A 22,367-nucleotide genomic window follows, 5' to 3' on the forward strand; every position below is an offset into this window, starting at 1 on the left:
AGAGGCTTCAGGAGAGGAGAAAAATGGGGAAAATGTAAAATGGTTTAATAGATTCTTGAAGGGCACTTTCAGTATGTTACACTATTACATCACTCTTACACAAGTTGTTTTGAAAAAGGTAAGATCACAAGCGTCCCACTAGAACAATGTGATTGCAAGGCATTGACAGTGATAATGGGGCAAGGTTGTATTGTTAAACTTGCAGAGGTGTAGATGTAATGGGAGTAATTTTAATCTAACCTGATTCGACCAGAGTTTAAAATGGCAGGCAATCTGGTCCTATCAGTTTCCTGCTAGGCAGGTTAGGTTAAAATAAGGTCATAATTTTTATGGGGGGGTTCCTTTATTTCCCTTCATACGTTGAGCAGAAACCTCAGAGAAATAGCATTAACAAACAGTTTACATTATTTCCCCAGGGTTACTGCTGTAGTTGTAGCAAGTAATTGGAACAGCCACGACTGAAATTCCAGAAAATTGTATCTAAATTGCACAGACCGAGAAAGTCTCAGGCTCAATCCATGATTTGGCATGAGCTGAGTGATCTCAACCAGGACAGTGATAAGGAGTTCTACAACTAGGCACAGTGCAGGAAAGAAATCTGAAAGTGCCGGTGAGGACAGAATTAGGCTAGGACGTACTTTCTACAGTTGGATGGGCTGCCCTCACTCTTTGTCAAAGCTCACACATATATTTTGGACACATGGGAGGTCACTTTCAAGTGATAGCTCAGTAAGGTAAATAGTATCTTCAGAAGAGGAAGGCAGAGATTTCCATGGAATAAAACCATTAGGCGAGTGTCACAGTGATAACATACTTCAAAGGTAAATCAACAGTATGTTTACATATTTGGAAAAGATGTGCAGTCGTCAACTGTGCCTTTTAGGCATTTTGTTTTCACTCCTGTCTACCAGGTGGCACATTGGCAATGCCTCATTGCAGAGAAAAATCTTACATTTTTGGATAAATATCCTTCATGTAAATAGTTCAAAATGATTTTGTGTTATGGGGAAAAGTTATTCTCCCCTCAACATCCCATTGATGATGAAAAAACCCAGGTTAAACCTTCTACTCCACACCCCAATTAAGGTAATTGCTTTGCCTTTGTTGCTCCATGTCCATACCCTCTCCCTGTTTCTCCCTTTCTCCAACAACCTATTTCCCATTCTCCATTCTATTTCCCTTTCTGATCCCCTAATCCTCCTCCTTCCTCCATTCCATCATCTCTCCCTTCCCTCTCCCTGCTATCTACCTCTTCTGTCTTCCCCTTCTTCCCTCCCCCACCTTAGTTCAATTATCCTCCCCCTCTCTCACCCTGTTTGACCAGAATACTACACATTTCAGATTCTCTGTATGCAACACTATGGAACATCAGTTAGTGTTTAAAAATAATTGGTTAGACAACAGGGAGTGGATAAATGGATTCCTCAATTCCCTGAAAATATCCCATTAAAATGAGGCAATTGTCTTCATTGGGTGCAACATAGAGATCATTTGCTTACAAGTAAAAGCTGTTTATGTTTACACCACATGACTCATTATGGGTGTCCTATTTGGAATAATGTGCAGTTGTGGACACTATACCTTTAAAAGACATTGAACAGAGTTAAGAGAAAGGTGAAAGTTGAATCTGGGGTAAACCCCTATTATTAATTTTGTCCATTTCTTTTGAAGGTGGTAACTTCTGCAGGGGAAAACCCTTCATACATTCTTTGTGTGAGAGAACCTTGCCAATGAGTGTAAGCTGGATATTTGACTATGAGCACTTTCACAGTCTCACTACAAAATAGGGCAATTCCTACCTTCAAATCCCGATGAATGTAGTTTTGACTGTGAATGTAAACCAAGCCACCACTGATCTGATAAACTATTTGAAGTCGATTCCTATCCAGTTCAGCAATATCAACATTTTCTAACCACTCCTTCAGTGTCTTCTTGCACAGTTCCATTTGAATGCAGAGGCATTTAGTCTTCCTAATGAAAACAGCGAAAAATCAGCTTTTAATCATAGAATCACAGAATCTTTCAGCTTGGAAAGAACCCATTCAGCCCATCATACGTGGCTCTTTAAAAGAGCTATCCAATTAATCCCACTCCCCTTCAGCTTCCCCAAATGGATCCCATCATTTATAGGGACATTTATTCTACCCATAAAGCCATTCCCTATCCTTGATAAAACTGGTATGGGAGAAGGGATTTATAATTAGGGCATATTTATTTTGCAGATCAACCCAAAAATAAGCAATTTGGATTCAAATTGTCTTAATTTCTGCCAGTGATAAAGGTGAATTTTCATGTTTATGCTTTTTTAAAAATTCATTTCATGGCTTGTGGGCATCGCCGGCAAGCCCAGCTCATCCCTAATTGCCCTTGAGAAGGTGGTGGTGAGCTGACTTCTTAAATCGCTGCAGTCCATCTGGTGCAGGTAGACCCACAGTACTGTTAGGGACGGAGTGCCAGGATTTTGACCCAGCGACAGTGAAGGAAGGGTGATATAGTTCCAAGTTAGGATGGTGTGTGGCTTGGAGGGGACCTGGCAAATGGTGGTGTTCCAATCATCTGCTGCCCTTGGCCCACTAGGCGGTAGAGGTTGTGGGTTTGGAAGGTGCTGTCGAAGAAGCCTTGGTGAGTTGCTGCAGTGCATCTTGTATATGGTACACACTGCTGCCACTGTGCATCGGTGGTGGAGGGAGTGAATATTTAAGGTGGTGGATGGGGTGCTTTGTCCTGGATGGTGTTGAGTTTCTTGAGTGTTGTGCACTCATCCAGGCAGGTGGAGAGTTTCCATCACAATCCTGACTTGTACGTTGTAGATGGTGGACAGGCTTTGGGGAGTCAGCAGATGAGTCACTTGCTGCACAATTTCCAGCCTCTGGGCTGAATTTTATTGGGACGCCACCGTCTGCGACAGCGCCCTTTGAACTCTGTGGGGTGCCCGCATTCGCCGGCCACCGCTGAGCCCCCAAGATATTAATCGTGGGGCTCATTAGAATCATGCCACCGAGCCACCCTCCCCATATTACAGGGGGTGAGGCAGGACATTCAGCGCAGTGAGAGAGTCTTTGACAGTTGTGCAGCAGGTGCTGGGACCCTATTTTAAGCGCTCCTGCATCTGTTTCCTGACAGCTGTCAAAGAAATACGTGCCTGACTGCTGAACAGTGGAGCTGCTGTCAATCTGGCAGCAAAGCAGAAAGTGTTGCAGAAATCCAGCAGGTCAGGCAGCATCTGTGGAGAGAGAAGCAGTTAATTTGTCCAAGTTCACAGACCTGAAAGTTAAGTCTGCTTCTCTCCCCACAAATGCTGCATGACCTGCTGAGTTACACCAGCACTTTCCGCTTTGCTGCCACATAATTACCCTGCTGTGTCCAGTGTCCTGTGAAGTTACAATCCTCTTCTCCCACTCAAGTGTAACATTCCTTCTTGTAGACGTGCCGCACCTGGGTGAATAATTTTAATTTTGCACATTCCAGGACGTAAGACTTAAATAGACCATAAAAGGTATTACAGAGGTTTACAGAGAACACACTGACACAAATGGGAATGCATGGGTATAACAGCAATGTAAATACGTCTTTCACTAAATGTTCCTCACCAACATGTGTGTCCTTTTCTCTGTGTGAATGATGTGTGCTGGCATGTAGCGCCAATATCACAACCCTTTGCACCGTTGGCCCTTCAGAAGAGCCAATGTATTGTAGGCCCTGAAAAGTTGGTCAAGTAACGCTTTATACCCAGCATGCTCTAAGGCAGCTAAAGATAAGCGTAGAACTTGCTGAAGTAAGCTAACAGACACGTCGAAGCTTGTGCTTAGGGATATGTGATCGTTAGACTAGACTATTGAACAACAATAGATAAAAGAGGAACAGATATAGGGGAATGAACAGTGGTTGTTGTAAACAAGTCTGGACTTCTGTCCAGGTGGCTAAATGGCTAATGCTTGCCAAAGATGAGATAATGCTTGAAGATTTGTGCAAAACAAGATCATGTGAGTCATGGATTGAGCAAGGAGCCTTCAAAGAATATATAAGGGTTATCACTGGAGGGTATTCTCGGCGAGAACCCGGGAGCAACTCTCGAAGGCAGGACCCTGAGTCTGGAGACTCAGTGGTCAACCGTGACAAGAGACTGATCACCTCTGTGTTGACAGGTAGTATCTTGTACAAGAAGTGATACTTGTATTTATTTGGTGTCTAAATAAAACTGTTTTAAGCATTTGTATGCTTTAAGTGATTTTAGTACTAATAAAGTGAAGTTATACGATGGTTTTAGTGTATCTTTGTCTGTCACATCAGTTGATACCCTACAGAGAAAAAGGATCAACAGTATGCAATAACATCATTGCCATGCCACCATTACTCATGAGTGTCTCCATGGATACAGTGACATGGACATTGGCTCAGCCAGCTGCTACCTCTAATGGTTTACTCAGGGATGCTGCAGATGTAGACTGGTACACAGCAGGTGAACGAGGGTGATATGTGGCTTGCGGAGCTCATGTCGGTTCCTATGGAGCAGACAGCCTTTCTCTGATATGCCACTTCCGTACGTCCCTAGCTCACTGCTAGCCCTGCGTGCACAGCCTGTGTGCCATCTGCCCTCCCATGCGTCCTTCCTGTTGTAGATCTTCAGCGTCCTCATAGTCCGAGGAGGAATCCTGTTGATGTCTCTCCTCATCATGCCAGGCCTGGCCCTTATTGGGTGCGTAGTTGTGCAAAGAAAGGAGCTGGCCTTTTTGGCCCGTAGTACAGGACATCACCCTATCCATCCAGGCATTGGAGGTGCTCTTTCAGCATGCCAATCTCCTGCTCAATAGTGGCTCATGTAGCTCAGTGGCTGGCATTGCATCTCTCCTCTGCAGCAGTGGTGGGATCTCTCACTGGTGTCGGGAGGCATGTCTCCAAGAAGCCACCCCTCCATCTGAGCCAGTTCAGTGAACTACGGTGGCAGTCGGGACTGGCACAAGGCCCAGGTGTCATGGCAGCTGCCTGAGAAGCGGTCACACATTCAGGGCAAGCAGCCGCAGTGTTCGCATACCAGCTTCACCTAGATTGAGAGGGCTGCATTAATGGTGATGTCTGCAGGTGGTAGCCTGGCAGTAGGCCTGATGGCCACATGAGTGCAGTCTATGAACATTATAACCTATGGTTCTCCGGCAATGGTGCCAGAACCACTGGCCCTCTGGGCCTGGCTGTGAGAGTCCATCCTGAAGCAAACATCCTCACTGGCCTTCCGGTGCAGGGCATTGGTGACCTCCCTGATGCAGCAGTGCACTGTTGATTGTGTGACCCCTACAAAGGTCTCTGGTGGGCCCCCAAAAGGATGCAGAGGCATTAGGCGTGAGAACTGATGCCACTATGAAGAACAAAGTCATGGGATGTCCACTGGAGCCCATGGGCTGCAACTCATCCTTGAGCAGGGCACAGAGACGTGTCACCCACCCTCTCTATATGCACAATCTCCTCTAACACTGGTGCTCCAACATCCGATGGCATGTCATGTGGGGCCTGTAGATGCACGGCAAATGTAATGGCGAGCTCCCCTTGGGGGCTGCTGCTCACGACTGGGGGGCCTCTATGTGGATTGCACCTGCCTGTTGGTATTGCCTCTGGCGCATACGGATCCTCACTTGCAGAGGATCACACAATGTAGGATGAACCATACCTATTTCCATGTGATAAATAAAGTTGAACCCTGCATGTATTCAAAGGTGCTAACATGGCATGGATTGGTGTTGACGGGTACATCAGCTGCTTTCCTGGATCAACTATGTCGCGTGCCATGGCATTGCCCATCTTGGCCAACACTCAGAGTGGCACAGCATGACCACATCGAGACCCTATCAGCTGAGTCAATTGCCCCCACCATCCATAAAACCTTAATGCCCTTTCTGGCACCCTCCCCACTCACAGGGTGCCTAGTGTGCCATTGCCCCCTCACAAACACAGCGTACACTGTTAACAGAGGGATGGTACACGGTACCTCCCTTCATGCCAGCAAAGTTTTCCCTCCAGTAATCCCAGACCCCCTCCCTTTCAGAATGCAGAGTTAGACCCCTGTGTATCCCCCCTCCCTTCTCCCTTCCGTAATGCAGAGTGAAGACCCGCCAGCTTTTCAGATCATGAACGGGACGGCACATGACAGCCGCCCGTTCAATGAAAAATTCGGCAGTGTCGGTGGAGAGGCAGCAGGCTGCATAATCAGCATAGGTAAGTAAGCATTACCATATGGTAATTGTGGTGCCACCACCGTGTGGTGGGGGGACTGCACTGAGGTCCCATCGCTGCCGGTAAAATGTGGCGGGCCTGTCTCGATGTCATGGGTCGAGGCGGGCCTCTCCCCGCAGCATTTTACCGGCCCCCGCACCATGACTCGCAGCGTCGAGGGGCCGGTAAAATTCAGCCCACTGACCTGCTCTCATAGTCACAATATTTATGTGGCTGCTCCAGTTCAGTTTCTGGTCAATAGTAATCCCCAAGATGTTGATAGTGGGGGATTCAGTGATGGCAATGCCAATGAGTGGGGAGATGTTAAATTCTCTCTTTTTTGAAGATGCTCATTGCCTGGCACTTGTAAGTAAATGATCTCCATGTTGCAGTAGTTCTTTCTTTCATTAACTGTTCCCATTAAGATAATTTCCATCACCAGGTGTAAGAGAAAAGCCATTTTTGTTTTCCAAGTCTGAAACCAGCAGTCTCAAATCTCCCAACCACTCTTGTTTTTCCCAAATTCGCTGTGAACCTATTTACATGCCTGCAGTTGGCTGACTTGCGACCCATCCTGTCGCATATAAAATATGTATAGATCTTCCTCTGATCTGCTGAGCTGCAGCAGCACTGAGTATGGACCAATCAGTGGGCTCAGCAATATGTTCACTGGCCGATTGTTTTTCCATATGCTCATCAGTTTCCTGGTGCCCCCCAGGCTATAAATGTTAGTGATTCTCAGCAATTTCAATTAGCATTTGTATTTGTGAATGATGGATTAATTGAAGCTGTCAAGACTGAGATTGATAGATTTTGTTGAGTAAGGTTCTAAAGAGATATGGTTCAAAGAGTAGAGGTACAGATCAGCAATGGTCTAATAAAATGGTGGGACAGGCTTGAGGGGCTGCTCATGTTCCTATATTCCTATAATGCACAACCTTCTTCTCATAGGCAGGCACTCTGGCAAGTTGACACTATTGACAGATTCTTGTACGCCAAACAGATGCATTCACGGTAGGGTATGCATGATTTGATAGTCTTTTGCCTCCACCACCCTACGCAGAAGACCGTTCAAGGTCTTTGTCACTCTTACAGACAGAACAGAGATGTTCAGCAAAGTGGTCACCTACCTTGCATTTGGTGTTTTTGATTAGAGTCTGCACCCTAAGCAGTGAATATAGTTTAATGGATGAGAGGCGTGTAAATCAATCCTGATTTTTCTTATGATCACTTTTATATTGGAATAAATCCAACAGCTAAATGTTTGTTGAACTCAACTTACTGTAATGAAGATGTGTCAATCCAGGAATTGTAGTAACGGATGATATTTTGATGAGAAAATTTTGCAAGTGTTCTGGCTTCTTTTATTATTGTTGTTGCATCCACATCCCTAACAGCATAAAGGTACAGATTGAGATAAGACTAGTCAGCCTATCAATTTTATAACTTGCACAGAACACATCCACACTTTACAGCCAATTCAGTACTTTGGAAGTGTTGTAATATAGAAAATGCAGCAGCAATTTGTGCACAGCAAGTTCCCACACACAGCAATGAGATATTGACCAGATCATCTGTATTAGTGACATTGGTTGAGGGATAAATATTGTCCAGGACACCAGAAGAACTCATCTGCTCATCTTCAAGATAGTGCACCTGAGAGGGCAGACGGTACCTCGTTTTACCATCAAAGGATGGCACCTCTGACATTGCAGCACTCCCACAGAACTGCACTGGAGTGCCAATCTAGATTTTATGCTTAAGTCAGTAGAATGGGACTTGAACCTATGACCTCCTGATGAAGGTATGAGGGGCAAGTTGGCTGTGGTAGATTGGGAAACTACATTAAAAGGTTTGATGATAGACAGATAATGGCTAGCATTTAAAGAATACACGGTTTACAACAATTTTACATTCCTTTGAGGCACAAAAAACCGATAGGAAAGGTAATCCAACCATGGCTAACAAGAGAAGTTAAAGATTGTAGAAGCTTATAAAGTTGCCAAAAAAGTAGTTAGCCTGAGGATTGTGAGCATTTTAGAATTCAGCAAAGGAGGACCAAGAAACTGATAAAGAAAGAGAAAACAGAATATGAAAGTAAACTCGCGAGAAACATAAAAATGGACTGTAAAAGCTTCTATATGTATGTAAAAAGGAAAAGATTAGCAAAGACAAATGTTGGCCCATTAGAGGCAGAGATAGGAGAATTTATAATAGGGAATGATGAAATGGCAGAGAAACTAAACAAATACTTTGTGTCTGTCTTCACGGAGGAAATCACAAAAGAATTCCCAGAAATACTAAAGAACCAAGGGACTAGCAGGAATGAGGAACTGGAAGAAATTAGTATTAGTAAAAAACTGGAGAAATGAATGGGACGAAAAGTTAATAAATCCCCTGGACCTGATGATCTGCATCCCAGAGTTTTGAAAGAGGTGGCTGTAGAAATAGTGGATGCATTGGCGATCGTCTTCCAAAATTCTATAGATTCTGGAATGGTTCCTGAAGAATGGAAGGTCACAAATGTAACCCCACTAATTAAGAAAGGAGGGAGATAGAAAATAAGAAACTACAGACCTGATAGCCTGACATCAGTAGTAGGGAAAATACTGGAATCTAGTATAAATGATGTGATAACTGGACACAGAAAATAATGGTAGGATTGGGCAGAGTCAACATGGATTTATGAAAGGGAAATCACGTTTGACAAACCTGTTAGAGTTTTTTGAGGATGTAATTAGTAGAATAGATAAGGGGTAGCCAGTGGCTGTGGGGTATTTAAATTTTCAGAAGGCTTCCGATAAGGTCTTAAACAGGAGGTTAGTAAGTGAAATTAGAGCACTTGGGACTGGAGGTAACATGCTGAATGGATTGAGAATTTGTTAACAGACAGTAAACAGAGCGTTGGAATAAACGGATCATTCTCAGGTTGGCAGGCTGTGACTAGTGGGATATCGTAAGGATCAGTGCTTGGGTCCCAGCTATTCACAATCTATATCAATGAATTAGATGTGGGGACCAAGTGTAATACTTCCAAGTTTGCTGATGACACAAAACTAGGTGGGAATGTGAGTTGTGAGGAGATGCAAAGAGGCTTCAAGGGGATTTAGACAGGCTAAGTGAGTGGGCAAGAACATTGCAGATGGAATATCAGGTGGAAAAATGTGAAGTTATCCACTTTGGTAGGAAAAACAGAAGTGCAGAGTATTTCTTAAATGGTGACAGATTGGGAAGTGTTGATGTCCAAAGGGACCTGGGTGTTCTTGTTCATAAGTCACTGAAAGCTAACATGCAGGCGCAGCAAGCAATTAGGAAGGCAAATGGAATGTTGGCCTTTATTGCAAGAGGAGGTGTAGAGGAAGTGAGGGACCAGGGAGTAAATGTCCACAGATCCCTGAAGGGAGCAGGACAGGTTGATAAGGTGATTAGAAGGCATAGAACCATAGAAACGTTATGGCACAGAAGGAGGCCATTCAGCCCATTATGTCTGCACTGGCTGAAAAAACTAGCCGCCCAATCTAATCCCACCTTCCAGCAGGTTACAGCACTTCAGGTGCATGTCCAGATATTTTTTAAATGAGCGGAGGGTTTCTGCATCCACCACTGATTCGGGCAGTGAATTCCAGACACCCACAACCCTCTGGGTGAAAAGGTTTTTCCTCATGTCCCCTCTAATCCTTCTACCAATCACCTTAAAGAATCCTTTCCTTTATTAGCCAAGGTATAGAATATAAGAGCAGGGAGGTTATTTATAAATCATTGGTTAGGCCACAACTTGAATACTGTGTGCAGTTCTGGTCACCTCATTATAGAAAGGATGTAATTGTACTAGAGAGGGTACAGAGGAGATTTATGAGAACTGGAAAAATGCAGCTATGAGGAAAGATTGGATAAGCTGGGGTTGTTCTCCTTGGAACAGAGAAAGCTAAGGGGAGAGCTGATTGAAATGCACAAAATTTTGAGGGGCATGGATAGAGTGCAGGTGAAGGAACTATTTACCTTAGCAGAGTGGTCAGTGACTAGGGGGCATAGATTTAAAGTGATTGGTAGAAAAATTAGAGGGGAGACGAGAAAAACCTTTTTCACCCAGAGGGTGATGAGGGTCTGGAAGTCACTATCTGAAAGGGTAGTTGAGGCAGAAACCATCAACTAATTCAAAAGGAGTCTGGATATGCACCTCATGTACCGTAATCTGCAGGACTAAGGACCAAATGCAGGAAGGTGGGTTTAGAATTGGTGGATTGTTTTTCAGCTGGCACAGACACAGCCAAATGGCCTCTTATGTGCTGTAAACTTTCTATGATTCTATGATTTGAGTAAAGAAGTCATGCTGCAATTGTTTAGAGGCTTTTGAGACTGCACGTGGAGTATGGTGTACAGTTTTAGGCTCTTTGCCTAAAGAAGAATATACTTGCCATAGAGGGATTGCAATGAAGGTTCAGCAGATGGACTTGTGGGATAGCGGGATTATCCGATGAGGAGAGATTGAGGAGACTGTGCCTGTATTCTCTAGAGTTTAGAAGAATGAGAGGTGATCTCGTTGAAGCATACAAAATTCCTACAGGGCTCAGCAATGTTGATCCAGGAAGGGTGTTTCCCCTAGCGGGGGTGGGGGGATTGTCTAGAACCAGTGGACACAGTCTCAGAATAAGAGGTAGTGTGATGAAATATAGATATAATGGGCTTAATTAGGTAGAATTTAGAGATAATTAATACATAAATACCTTTTAGAATTAAAGATTGAATAAATGGTCAGTTTTCAACTATTTACAATCTATATTAATGACTTGGATGCAGGGATAGAAGGTACTATAGCCAAATCTGCAGATGACACTAAAATAGGTGGGATTGTAAGTTGCAAGAAAGAAATAAGAAATTTACAAATGGATATGGATAGATTAGGTGAATGGGCCAAAATTTGGCAGATGGAGTTTAACGTGGATAAGTGTGAGGTTATCCATTTTGGTCGGAAGAATAGAAAGGCAAATTATTAAAGGCAAAATGGAGAGAAACTTCAGAGTGCTTCGGTGTAGAGAGATCTGGATGTCCTCGTGCATGTATCGCAGGAAACTAGTATGTAGGTACAGCGGGTAATAAGGAAGGAAAATGGAATTCTGGAATTTATTGCAAAAGGAATAGAGTATAAAAGTAGGGAAGTGTTGCTGCAACTGTACAAGGCATTAGTGAGACCACACCTGGAGTATTGCGTACAGATTTGGTCCCCTTACTTAAGGAGGGATGTAGTTGCACTGGAGGCAGTTCAGAGGAGGTTCACTAGATTGATTCCAGGGATGAGGGGCTTGTATTATGAAGAGAGATTAAACACTTTAGGCCTTTACTCTCTAGAGTTTAGAAGAATGAGGGGAGATCTATTTGAGGTATATAAGATGATTGAAGGGATTGACAAAGTAGACATAGAGAGGATGTTTCCTCTTGTGGGCAATCTAGAATGAGAGGTCATAGTTTTAGGATAAGGGGTAGCAGATTTAAAACAGAGATGAGGAGAAATTACTTCTCTCAAAGGGTTGTGAGTCTGTGGAATTCACTACCCCAGAGTGCAGTGGATGTCGGGACATTGAGTAAATTTAAGGAGGAGATAGATTTTTAATTAGTAATGGGTTGAAGGGTTATGGAGAATGGGCAGGAAAGTGGAGTTGAGGCCAAGATGAGATCAGCCATGATCGTATTGAATGGCGGAGCAGGCTCGAGGAGCTGAATTGCCTACTCCTGCTCCTAGTTCTTATGTTCTTATGTTCAAGACTCACTGAAATTCCCTTTAAGGGCAGAGTTAAAAATCCATGAACATCCCTGTTACAATGCAATGTGTACCAGAAACATTTTTAAGTTAAGTGAGACAGGCTATACATGGTCCGTACTGATAATGATAATCCTAATTCATTGATAATGTTAATGATATAGACAGATTGACTTAAGGAGATGGTACAAAGTACCATCAAAGAACCATCATAGATGATCAATCACAAAATGGAATGTTAACGACAAAAATAGATGCCATGTCAACCCAATTTAACCCAAAAAGGAAAAACACAGTTCCTGCACAAATTTAATTAAAAATCTTTAGAGTATAAAACACATTTATAAAGTTGTCTTAGTGTTACTATAAAACACCAACAAAATTTTGACCAGATACAAGCTCAAAACTTCATGAGAAGGGAATTCTCAGCAGATAATTAATTGGGAATAAGGAGCTAATGATATTACCATATATGAATAACAAAAGCGGGAAAAACACACACAGAAAAGTAACACCTATATTCCAAAAGATGAGTTAATAGATTAGAAACAGTATAAACGTGAGAGTTTTGAATTGAAAAATCAGAGGTATTGAAATTCCTCATCAATGGTTCTCAACCTATGGTAAGAACAGCTGACTGCATCACAAGAGAATTCTGCTCTTAACTGAGAGTGTTTTGTCTTGTTAAGCAGGAGGCTTACTCGGGGAATTTAAGTTAAAGGTTTACTTTGAATTTTGATGAATATTCTAAGATATTTTGCTGTAACATTGTCAAGGTTGAACTTTTGGATTCTATTTTAGAAATAAGATTATGTTTTACATCTCTTTGTAATCTTTGATATTGTAGTAAACTTATCCACTTAAAAGTGTATTGCATGTTAAATTCTTTGATAAATATATAAAAGTTAATAAATCACCTCATGTAGCATTCTGCATACAACTACAAGAACCCCCTTTCTGTGTCTCTTTAAGTGAAGAGATACATATTGAAGAAAGTTTCCCAGACCCTTATAATGTCTGGGATATTTATGACTTAGCCATAATTATTAAAGAATAGGATATCTGAAAGATGGTAATATTCTCTGTTAGTTTTCTTTCTTTGAGGAAAAACTAATTCAATTCTTTGGACCCAAATAAGTGTCCGTAAGAGTTTGTCTGGTTTGAACTTAATTGAACGAGATTCAGAGGGATGTACTCCTGATTTGATTTAGTCCCTATAAGGGGTTAAAGTCATAAATCACTTCAGTAGGCCATTTAGGACTGGGATGAGAAGGAATTTCTTCACTCAGAGGGTGGTTAATATGTGGACTGCTCTACTCCAGAGGGCTGTGGAGGCTCAGTCATTATGTTCAAGACAGAGATCAACAGATTACTCAATATTAAAGACATCAAGGGATATGGGTATTGTGCGGGAAAATCGTGTTGAGGTAGATCAGCCATGATCTAGTTAAATGACGGAGCAGGGTCGAAGGGCTGAATGGCCTACTCCTGCTCCTATTTCCTATGGTCCTCCTGACTTAGAGGCGAGAGCATTACTACTGACCCAAGGCTGACACCTTAAAAAATATGCACACCAATAAAATTACAAAAGTATGGATGAAGCGTTACCAACTCTGAGAAAAGAAATACTTACATTTATAGAGCACCTTTCACAGCTATTGTGCATCCCAAAATGCTTTAGAGCCAATGGAGTTCTTCTGAAGTGTTCTAACATAGGAAATGCAGCAGCCAGTTTTCACAAAGTAAGCTCCCACAAACAGCAATGTGATAATGACCAAATAATCTGTTTTTGTGATGTTAATTGAAGGATAAATATTGGCTGAGACAACAGAGATAACGCTCCTGCTCTTCTTTGAAATAGTGCCATGGGATCTTTTACATCCACCTGAGAGGGCAGAGAGGGCCTCAGTTTAACTTGTCATCCGAAAGTCAGCACTGGTGATAGTGCAGTACTCCCTCAGTACTGCACTGGGATATCAGCCTTGATTTCTGTGCTCTTGTCCTGGAGTGGGACCTAAGCCCAACTTGCTGACTCAGTGGATTGCTACCAACTAAACTACAGCAATGACTCCCACTGATGATGGGTAAAAATAAAAGTGGAAAATGATGGCATTCTGCAGTCTTAACATTTTTCATTTTTTGGTTTACTTCAACCCTAGAGTCTGGGTATTGCTGGCAAGTCTGGCATTTATTGCCCCTTCCCAGTTGCCCTTGAGAAGGTATTCATGAACCTTCTTCTTGAACCACTGCAGTCTGTGTAGTGAAGGTGCTCGCACAATGCTGTTACTTAAGGAGTTCCAGGATTTTGACCCCTATGGACGATTTGATTAGGGTGAACAGCTGCACAGTTTCAAATGGAACTGTACAATTTAGGGGTGGCTGCTTTTGTAATTTTGATAATGGGAAGTCTGATGACAAGTCCTGTTATCAGTAGATAATACGTTTAGAAAGGAAACTTTGTGAGTGCACACAGGAGTGGACATGTTTATCAGTTGCACATGCATTAGTGGTCTGTTTCATGTCACACATGTGTGAGCCCATTCATTTTCACATCTGCACATGTGTAAGTAGTCCGATCTGGGGTCTAATGCTAAAGCTCTCTCCTCTGTCCTGTTCCAGTTGTTTATGGACTAAGCAAAGAATGGCTGCACTAAGTACACTGAGAACAAAAATTCACAAGTATAGAATAACACACTTTTTCCTAAACAGAGGAAGCACACTTACTTTGTTATTTGCACACATTTGATAGCATACGCGTGCTTGTCAATTTTGTGTTTCACTTCATAAATTGAACCAAAGGATCCCTTTCCAATTATCCGTACTTCATCAAAGGATTTCCTGTAACTATAAATTCAGGTTTAATACACTGCTGGTCAGAATAAATAAACAGAGAAAAAAATTACCAAATGAATAACGCATGGAAATAAAAATAGAAAATACTGAATGATACTCAACATGTCAGGCAGCGTTTGCAGACAGACAAACAGAATAAACAGCCCTGCTAGTAATGCACAGGAGAGACCAGAACTAAAGGCCATAAGTATAAGATAGTCACAAATAAATCCATAGGGAATTCAGGGGAACCTTCTTAACCCAGAGAGTGGTTAGAATGTGGAACCGACTATCACAAAGAGTTGTTTAGGCGAATAGCATAGATGCATTGGCCTTGGTGTCCATATATACAAATCTTTAAAGGTAACAGGCCAAGTGAGGTGGTTAAAAAGCATATGGCTTACTTGGGTTTATAAATAGAGGAATAGAATATAAAAGCAAAGAGATCATGCTAGAACTTTATAAATCACTGGTTAGGAGCTAAGATAGGATCACAAAGTTCTGATATAGGATGGGAAATCTGGAAGAACTTTCAGCATGTCTGTCTGTGGCATTTTATCAGAGTCATTTAATCAGGCTATTACTTCCAGGTATGGTGTCGCATGTGCGGCAGTGGGCGTGGAATGGACCTGTATGATGCAATCTCAATTCAAGTATTTAAAGGGCCAATCTAAAGATGGATTATGGAGGAGTTGGGAGGTTTTGTACAGAGGCACCAGTTGCATAGGATTGACTCAGGATGCTCAAAGGCTAGGCTCCACTTTGATAACGCCTCCCTTAATATACTGCTGGGTGCACCGAGGAGTTGGAGGGAGATACTCTTCAACAGTGTTGGGAGGAACAAACCTGTTGCTGCTGCCACAAAGAAGGCATGGCTGGATGTGTCCAAGGAGGTTAGCCACAGGAACATTGCACCACGCTCCTAGATTCATTGTAGGAAGCACTTTAATGACCAAAACAGGCTCGGAAAGCTGAATACAGTTCCACGTTCACTTAAATTCAGTTGTGCACATCACCCCTCCCCTTCCCCTCACTTTGCCTTGTCAGGCTTACTCCATCACATTACTCGGCAAACCGTTCACTATGTAAATGCACCAATCAAACTTTTTCTATGCAATTCCTCACGTCCCATCTATCCATGCACCACTGCCACTCACCCTGATCCTTATGCAATTTCATTCTTTTTGTTAATAGTCACCCTCAACAAACACACTTCAACCATTGGGTGAACATATGCCATTAAGTCACTCATAGGTCTATTCGTTCACCATTGGAGGAGAAGAGCGGCACAGTGGCGCAGTGGTTAGCACCGCAGCCTCACAGCTCCAGGGACACGGGTTCGATTCTGGGTACTGCCTGTGCGGAGTTTGCAAGTTCTCCCTCTGTCTGTGTCGGTTTTCGCCGGGTGCTCCGGTTTCCTCCCACATCCAAAGACTTGCAGGTAATAGGTAAATTGGCTGTTGTAAATTGCCCCTAGTGTAGGGAGGTGATAGGGAATATGGGATTACTGTAGGGTTAGAATAAATGGGTGGTTGTTGGTCGGCACAGACTTGGTGGGCCGAAGGGCCTGTTTCAGCGCTGTATCTCTAAAAAAAAATAAAAAATAATAAATAACTAGGAAGAGGGAGAAAACCGGCAGTGATCCTCCACAGATTTTCCAGCTGACAAGTGCAGAGGAGGCAGGGCTGGAGATTTCCAGTGTTTCGGCATCCTTGACTATTGGAGATGGGGACTTTCCAGCTACCTATGATAGAATTAAATATCAGCCGTGCCATGTCACACAACATTCAGTCATAAATTTCTTCTTGTGGTTGCAGACCAGCTGAACATTGTTGGAGTGGAAGTCCTTGCAGTTGAAGAATACTCCAGGTTGATCTGGGGTGCACGGATTGCCAAATGTGCACAGTCAATGCCGCCCTTTACCTGTGGGAAGCCAGCCAGAGTGCAAACATGAGTGCTTGCTCATTCTGACTAATGTCATCACAGGAAAAGTTGGCATAATTGCCCTGACAAGCACCACCAAACACATCTTCCTCTCCCCATCCCCATTCAGCATTCAGAAGGGAGCGTTCATTCCTTGGTCCACTCCATAATCACCCCCACAATCCCCTCCCCTTTCCACGGCAACTTGCCTTGCAGGAGATGCAACACCTGCCCTTTTACCTCCTCCCTTCCCACTGTCCAAGGCCCCCAATACTCCTTCCAGGTGTAAGAGTGATTTATTTATTCTTCTGTCAATCTGGTATACTGTATTCACTGCACCTGATGCAGTCTCCTGTAAATTGGAGAAACCAAATGCTGAGTGGGTGATTGCTTTGCGGAATACCTTCATTCAGTCAGCAAGCACGATCACGAGCTTCCAATCGCTTGCCATTTTAATTCTCTGCCCTACTCCCAGTCTGACTTCTGTCCTCGGCTTCCTGCACTATTCCACTGAAGTTTTGTGTAAGCTCGAGGAACAGCACCTCATCTTTCGATGAGGCATTTTACTGCTTTTCGGACTCAACATTGAGTTCAACAATTTCAAATCATAACCTCTGCCCCCATTTTTTTTGGATGGCAGCTGTTGGTGATGATTTTTCTATTCCCATTTGCACCTACTCTAGACACATCTTTTGTTTCTTTACTTCCTCCATTACCATCTCCTTTTATCTTGCACCACCATCCCTTTCGTCATTTAATCTCCTGTTTTTCACCGTATTACAGACCTTCCCTTTTGTTCTTTACCTCCTCCCCTCTTTCCCTGGCTCTGTACTCGCTTAAAACTGTTTGTCTTCAACTCCTTCCAGTTCTGACGAAAGGGCATTAACCTGATACATTAACTCTGTTTCTCTCTCTACAGATGCTGCCTGACCTGCTGAGTATTTCCACCATCTTCTGTTTTTATTCCAGTGGAGAGTAGGCCGTCTTTTAGGAGGCTGCTGATGTCTGCCAGCACCTGACATTGACAGCCTCAGCCTCAGATTCCAGAAGCACTGCTGTTCAAACACGTCAAGGAAATACAGCCTGTGGCCCGTGCACCCTGTTATGTAGGTAGTGCCACCTGCGAGCTTCACCCTTCTGCGGCTCTGCTTTCTCTGCTCACCACCTGTAGGTCTCTCCTCTGCAGTATGTTGCTGCTGCTGCAGGTCATCTTGCTTCGAGTTTGAGGTCCAATCTAAGGTAGCCACAGCATTACCCAATCCTGATCTGAGGCTTGATAACTCCAAAGTGGAGAAATTAACCTCTCACCAGAAATACTCTCAATAACCCTTTCCCAGTGCTAGGCAAGAGGATTGAGTATTTATTGTAGTATTTTCCTGACTTATAATTATAGAATGGTTACAGCACAGAAGGAAACCATTTGGCCCGTCATATCAGTGCTGGCTCTCTGAAGGAGCAATTCACCTAATGCCAAACCCCCGCCTTCTCCCCGTAGCCCTGCACATTCTTCATTTTCAGATAACAATCCAATTCCCTCTTGAATGCCTTGATTGAACCTGCCTTCATCATGCTGTCAGGCAGTGCATTCCAGATCTTAACCACTCTCTACATGAAAAGGTTTTTCCTCATGTCGCCATTGTTTCTTTTGCCAATTATCTTAAATCTATGCCCTCTGGTTCTCGATCCTTCCACCAATGAGAACAGTTTCTATTTATCTACTCTGTCCAGACCCCTAATGATTTTGAACACCTCTATCAAATCTCCTCTAACCTTCTCTTCTCCAAGGAAAACAGTCCTAAATTCTCCAATCTACCTACATAACTGAAGTTCCTCATCCCTGGAACCATTCTTGTGAATCTTTTCTGCTCCGTCTCCAACGCCTTCGCATCCTTCCTAAAGTGTGGTGCCCAGAACTGGATGCAATACTCCAGTTGAGGCAGAACCAGTGTTTTATACAAGTTTAACATAGCTTCCTTGCTTTTGTACTCTATGTCCCTATTGATAAAGCCTGGGATGCTGTATGCTTTATTAACCATGTTCTCAACTTGTCCTGCCACTTTCAATGATTTATGCACTGGTCCCTCTGCTCCTGCCCCTCTTTTAGAATTGTACACTTTATTTTATATTGTCTCTCTGTATTCTGTGATGGAAATCACACCTGCCAAATGGAAACATATTAATTTTCATCATGGAACACTGCTTGAAACTTCTACTGGACATTGCAAATAACTTTAAAAAGCAGAACTGAACAGTTAAAAAAATGGCCACACATTTGCATTCTGAGAAGACAAGGGCTGGCTGAAAGACAGAAGGAAATTAACCAGTCTAGCTGGAACAATCCAAGTGCTCCCTGATCCAATTTGCAAGATTACTGTTGCCAATAAGGGTAATCAAAAGACATCGACACCCCTTTGACTTTGTAAGAGCCAAACTCCACTCTCCACCAAGTATGTCTGAAAGACTTTAAATTCCAACACCCCTCCAGGAACTGCTGTTTCAAACAAAGAGATGGTCACATGATCTACCTGCTGTAAGACTGGGGCTTTTGAATTGTGCCTCACAGAAAGGAAACAGACTGCAATTCTGAACCTCAAGTGAAAGACATCTCTCTCTATCTCTCTCTCCAACAAAGTCCCAGGAAAACTATGCGGACAGCTTCTACGCTTAAGCATACCAGACAAAGCCTCTCTTCGACCTTCTGGTGCTAACAAGCCTGGAATTGTGCACAAGGCCCCAGCAAGGACTCCAAGGCCTTAACTTCAGTTGAGGACATTATACCAAGGACATTAAGTATCTGTATTCCATTTATTAAAAATTCTACTTCAACCCCCATAACTCTTTCTTGCCCTCTGTATCTATTTGTGTGTGTGTGCCTCTTGTATGCCTATGAGCATGGATGCATCACGTATGTTAGTAATTTTAACCAGGTTAGAGTGATAAGGCTAATAAACTTACATAGTTCTTGTTTAATCCTAAGAAAACCTGTCTGATTGACATCTGTCATCAGCACACTTTTTCTTCTTGATCCTAATTTCTATCTCTTTTGTCATCCAGGGAGCTCTGTATTTGTTTACCTACCTTTTCCCGTTGTGGGAATATACCTTGTCTGTGCTTGAACTATCTCTTCTTTAAAGGCAGCCCATTGTTCAGTTGCAGTTTTGCCTGCCAACATTTGATTCCAATTTACCTGGGTCGGATCCATTCTTATCCCATTGAAGTTATCTTTCCCCCAGTTAATTATTCTTACTCTGGATTGTTCCTTGTCATTTTCCATAGACAACCTAAATCTTATGATACAATTAATGATTACTACCCACTAAATGTTCCCCTACTGACACTTGATTCAATTGGCCCACCTCACTCCCAAGAACCAGGTCTAGCAATGCCTCCTTTCTCATTGGACTAGAAACATACTGCTGTAGAAAATTCTCCTGAACACACTCTAGCAACACTTGCCCCTCTCTGCCCTTTAAACTACTACTATCCCAGCCTATATTTGCATAATGAAAGTCCCCCATTATAGCTACTCTATAATTCTTGGATCTCTCTGTAATTTCCTTGCAAATTTGTTCCTCTGCATTTTTCCCCACTATCTGGTGGCCGATAGACTACACTGAGCAATTTAATCCCAACTTATTTGTTCCTTAGCTCTAGCCAAATAGATTCTGTCCTTGACGCCTCTGGGACATCCTCTCTCTCCAGCACTGCAATGTTCTACTTAATCAATACTGCCATCCCTTCCCCTTTCTCTCCTTTTCTATCTTTTCTGAACACTTTGTATCCAGGAATATTTAATACCCAGCCTCCCCTTCTCTGAACCAGGTTTCCGTTATAGCTACAACATCATATCTCCATTTGGCTATCTGCACCTGTAACTCACCAATCTTATTTACCGCACTGCGCACATTTACACACATGCACAGCAAACCTCATTTAGACTTTATTACTTTCCCCAATATTCTGAACCCACCTAATAACTTACTATTTCGTACTCTAGTGCCATCTGTCTCTCCCAGTATTCTGTGCACCGTGGTATTCCTCTCTCGTTTTACCTCCTGGTTCCCATACCCCTGCCAAGTTAGTTTAAATTCTCCCCAATAGCACTAGCAAATTGCCCTGGAAGGAAATTGGTCCCAGCTCTGTTTAGGTGCAACCCATCCGGCCTATACAAGTCCCATCTCACCCAGGGCAAGTCCCAATGTCCCAGGAATCTCAAGCCCTCCCTCCTGCACCATCTTTCCAGCCAAGCATTCATTGCTTTATCTTCCTATTTCTATACTCACTTGCATGTGATACTGGGATTAATTCAGAAATTACTACTTTTGAGGTCGTGCTTGCTAATTTCCTACCTAGCGCCTTAAATTCTGACTGCAGAACTACATCTCTCTTCCTACCTATGTCATTGGTACCGATGTGGCCCACAACTGCTGGCTACTCACCCTCCTCCTTCAGGATGCCCCGCAGCCATTCAGTGACATCCTTGACCCTGGCACCAGGGAGGCAACATACCATCCTGGATTCACATCTGCGGCCACAAAAACACATCTGTTCACTTAACTATTGAATCTCCTATCACTGTTGTTCTTCCAGTCTTTGTGCCCTCTGTATAGCTGAGCCAACCATGGTCCCAAGGACTTGGCTCTGGCTGCACTCTCCAGATGAACCATCACTTTCCTCAGTATTCAGAACTGAATACCTGTTGGGGAGTTAGATGTACTCAGGGGTCTCCTGCACTACCTGCCTGATTCTCCTTGACCGTCTCGTGGCCACCCATTCTCTCTCTCCCTGCATACTCAAGCTGTGGGGTGACCTTAAATGTGCTATCCACGAAGCTCTCAACCTCACGGATGCGCTGCAGTGACGCCAGATGCTGCTCGAGCTCCAAAACCTGGAGCTCTTTTAATGAGCCGCATGAATTGCTGTTCTGTTCCTGCTTTAGTTTCAATAGTGAGTTTCAGGAAGGCTGGGAAGCAAATGGATGTGCCATTAAATTTAAATGCTGGTTAAAATGTAGCTGGAATTAATGCATTTACCTATTTAAATTGTCACCCTGTCCCTCTGGAGGCAACCATCCAAATGCAGCTGACGGTAACCTCCCGCCCGAACCTAATGCTTGCTCCAGGATAAAACTCTCCCCAGACCTTTCACTAGAACTGAAAGATGTTAGAGATGAACAGGTGTTAAGCAAATAAAGAGTCAGGGAAAAGGGAGGGGAGGGTGGCTCGGCAAGGAAAGAACAAATGGCAGTGGTCTGTGATGGGGCAGGATCAATTAAATGATAAAAAGGATGATGGTTCAAGTTAAAAACAGGTGATAATGAGACAAGAAACAAAAGATACATACAGAATAAATATAAAAGATTACAGCGGTATAGCAGAGGATGAGGTTAGCATGTAAGATGGCAGCTCATTATCACCTTCTAAAGGGCAATTAGGGATGGGCAACAAATTCTGGCCTTGCCAGTGATGCCAACATCCCATTAAAAAAATCTGGCAAAGTGAGGGGGGGGTAGCAGTGGGGAGGGGAGAAGAAGGGTCGTTGGGACATGTGAAAGCGTGGCGCAGAGGTAATGTCACTGAATTAGTAATCAAAAGACCAAGTTGATACCTGGACTCACGGGTTCAAATCCCACCATGGCAGCTGGTGGAGTTTAAAT

The 22,367-nt window shown here is 43.2% G+C and overlaps 1 protein-coding gene across 4 annotated transcripts in view; it reads right to left on the reverse strand.

Moving 5' to 3' along the window:
- Nucleotides 1-22,367, reverse strand: part of LOC137369846 (serine/threonine-protein kinase Nek7-like) — a 99,388-nt gene that overhangs the window by 67,374 nt on the left and 9,647 nt on the right. For all 4 annotated transcript variants that reach the window (XR_010975025.1, XM_068031449.1, XM_068031450.1 and 1 more), the window contains 3 exons: nucleotides 14,681-14,800; nucleotides 7,484-7,591; nucleotides 1,800-1,971 (listed from right to left, as the gene is read on the reverse strand). Coding sequence is in view for 3 of the 4 variants with exons in the window: in XM_068031449.1 (XP_067887550.1) it covers nucleotides 1,800-1,971; nucleotides 7,484-7,591; nucleotides 14,681-14,800 (400 nt within the window). In the remaining variant the exon portion in view is untranslated. The remainder of the gene's footprint in view (nucleotides 1-1,799; nucleotides 1,972-7,483; nucleotides 7,592-14,680; nucleotides 14,801-22,367) is intronic.

The sequence above is a fragment of the Heterodontus francisci genome, chromosome 5, assembly GCF_036365525.1.
Source record: "Heterodontus francisci isolate sHetFra1 chromosome 5, sHetFra1.hap1, whole genome shotgun sequence".
Lineage (NCBI taxonomy): Eukaryota > Metazoa > Chordata > Chondrichthyes > Heterodontiformes > Heterodontidae > Heterodontus > Heterodontus francisci.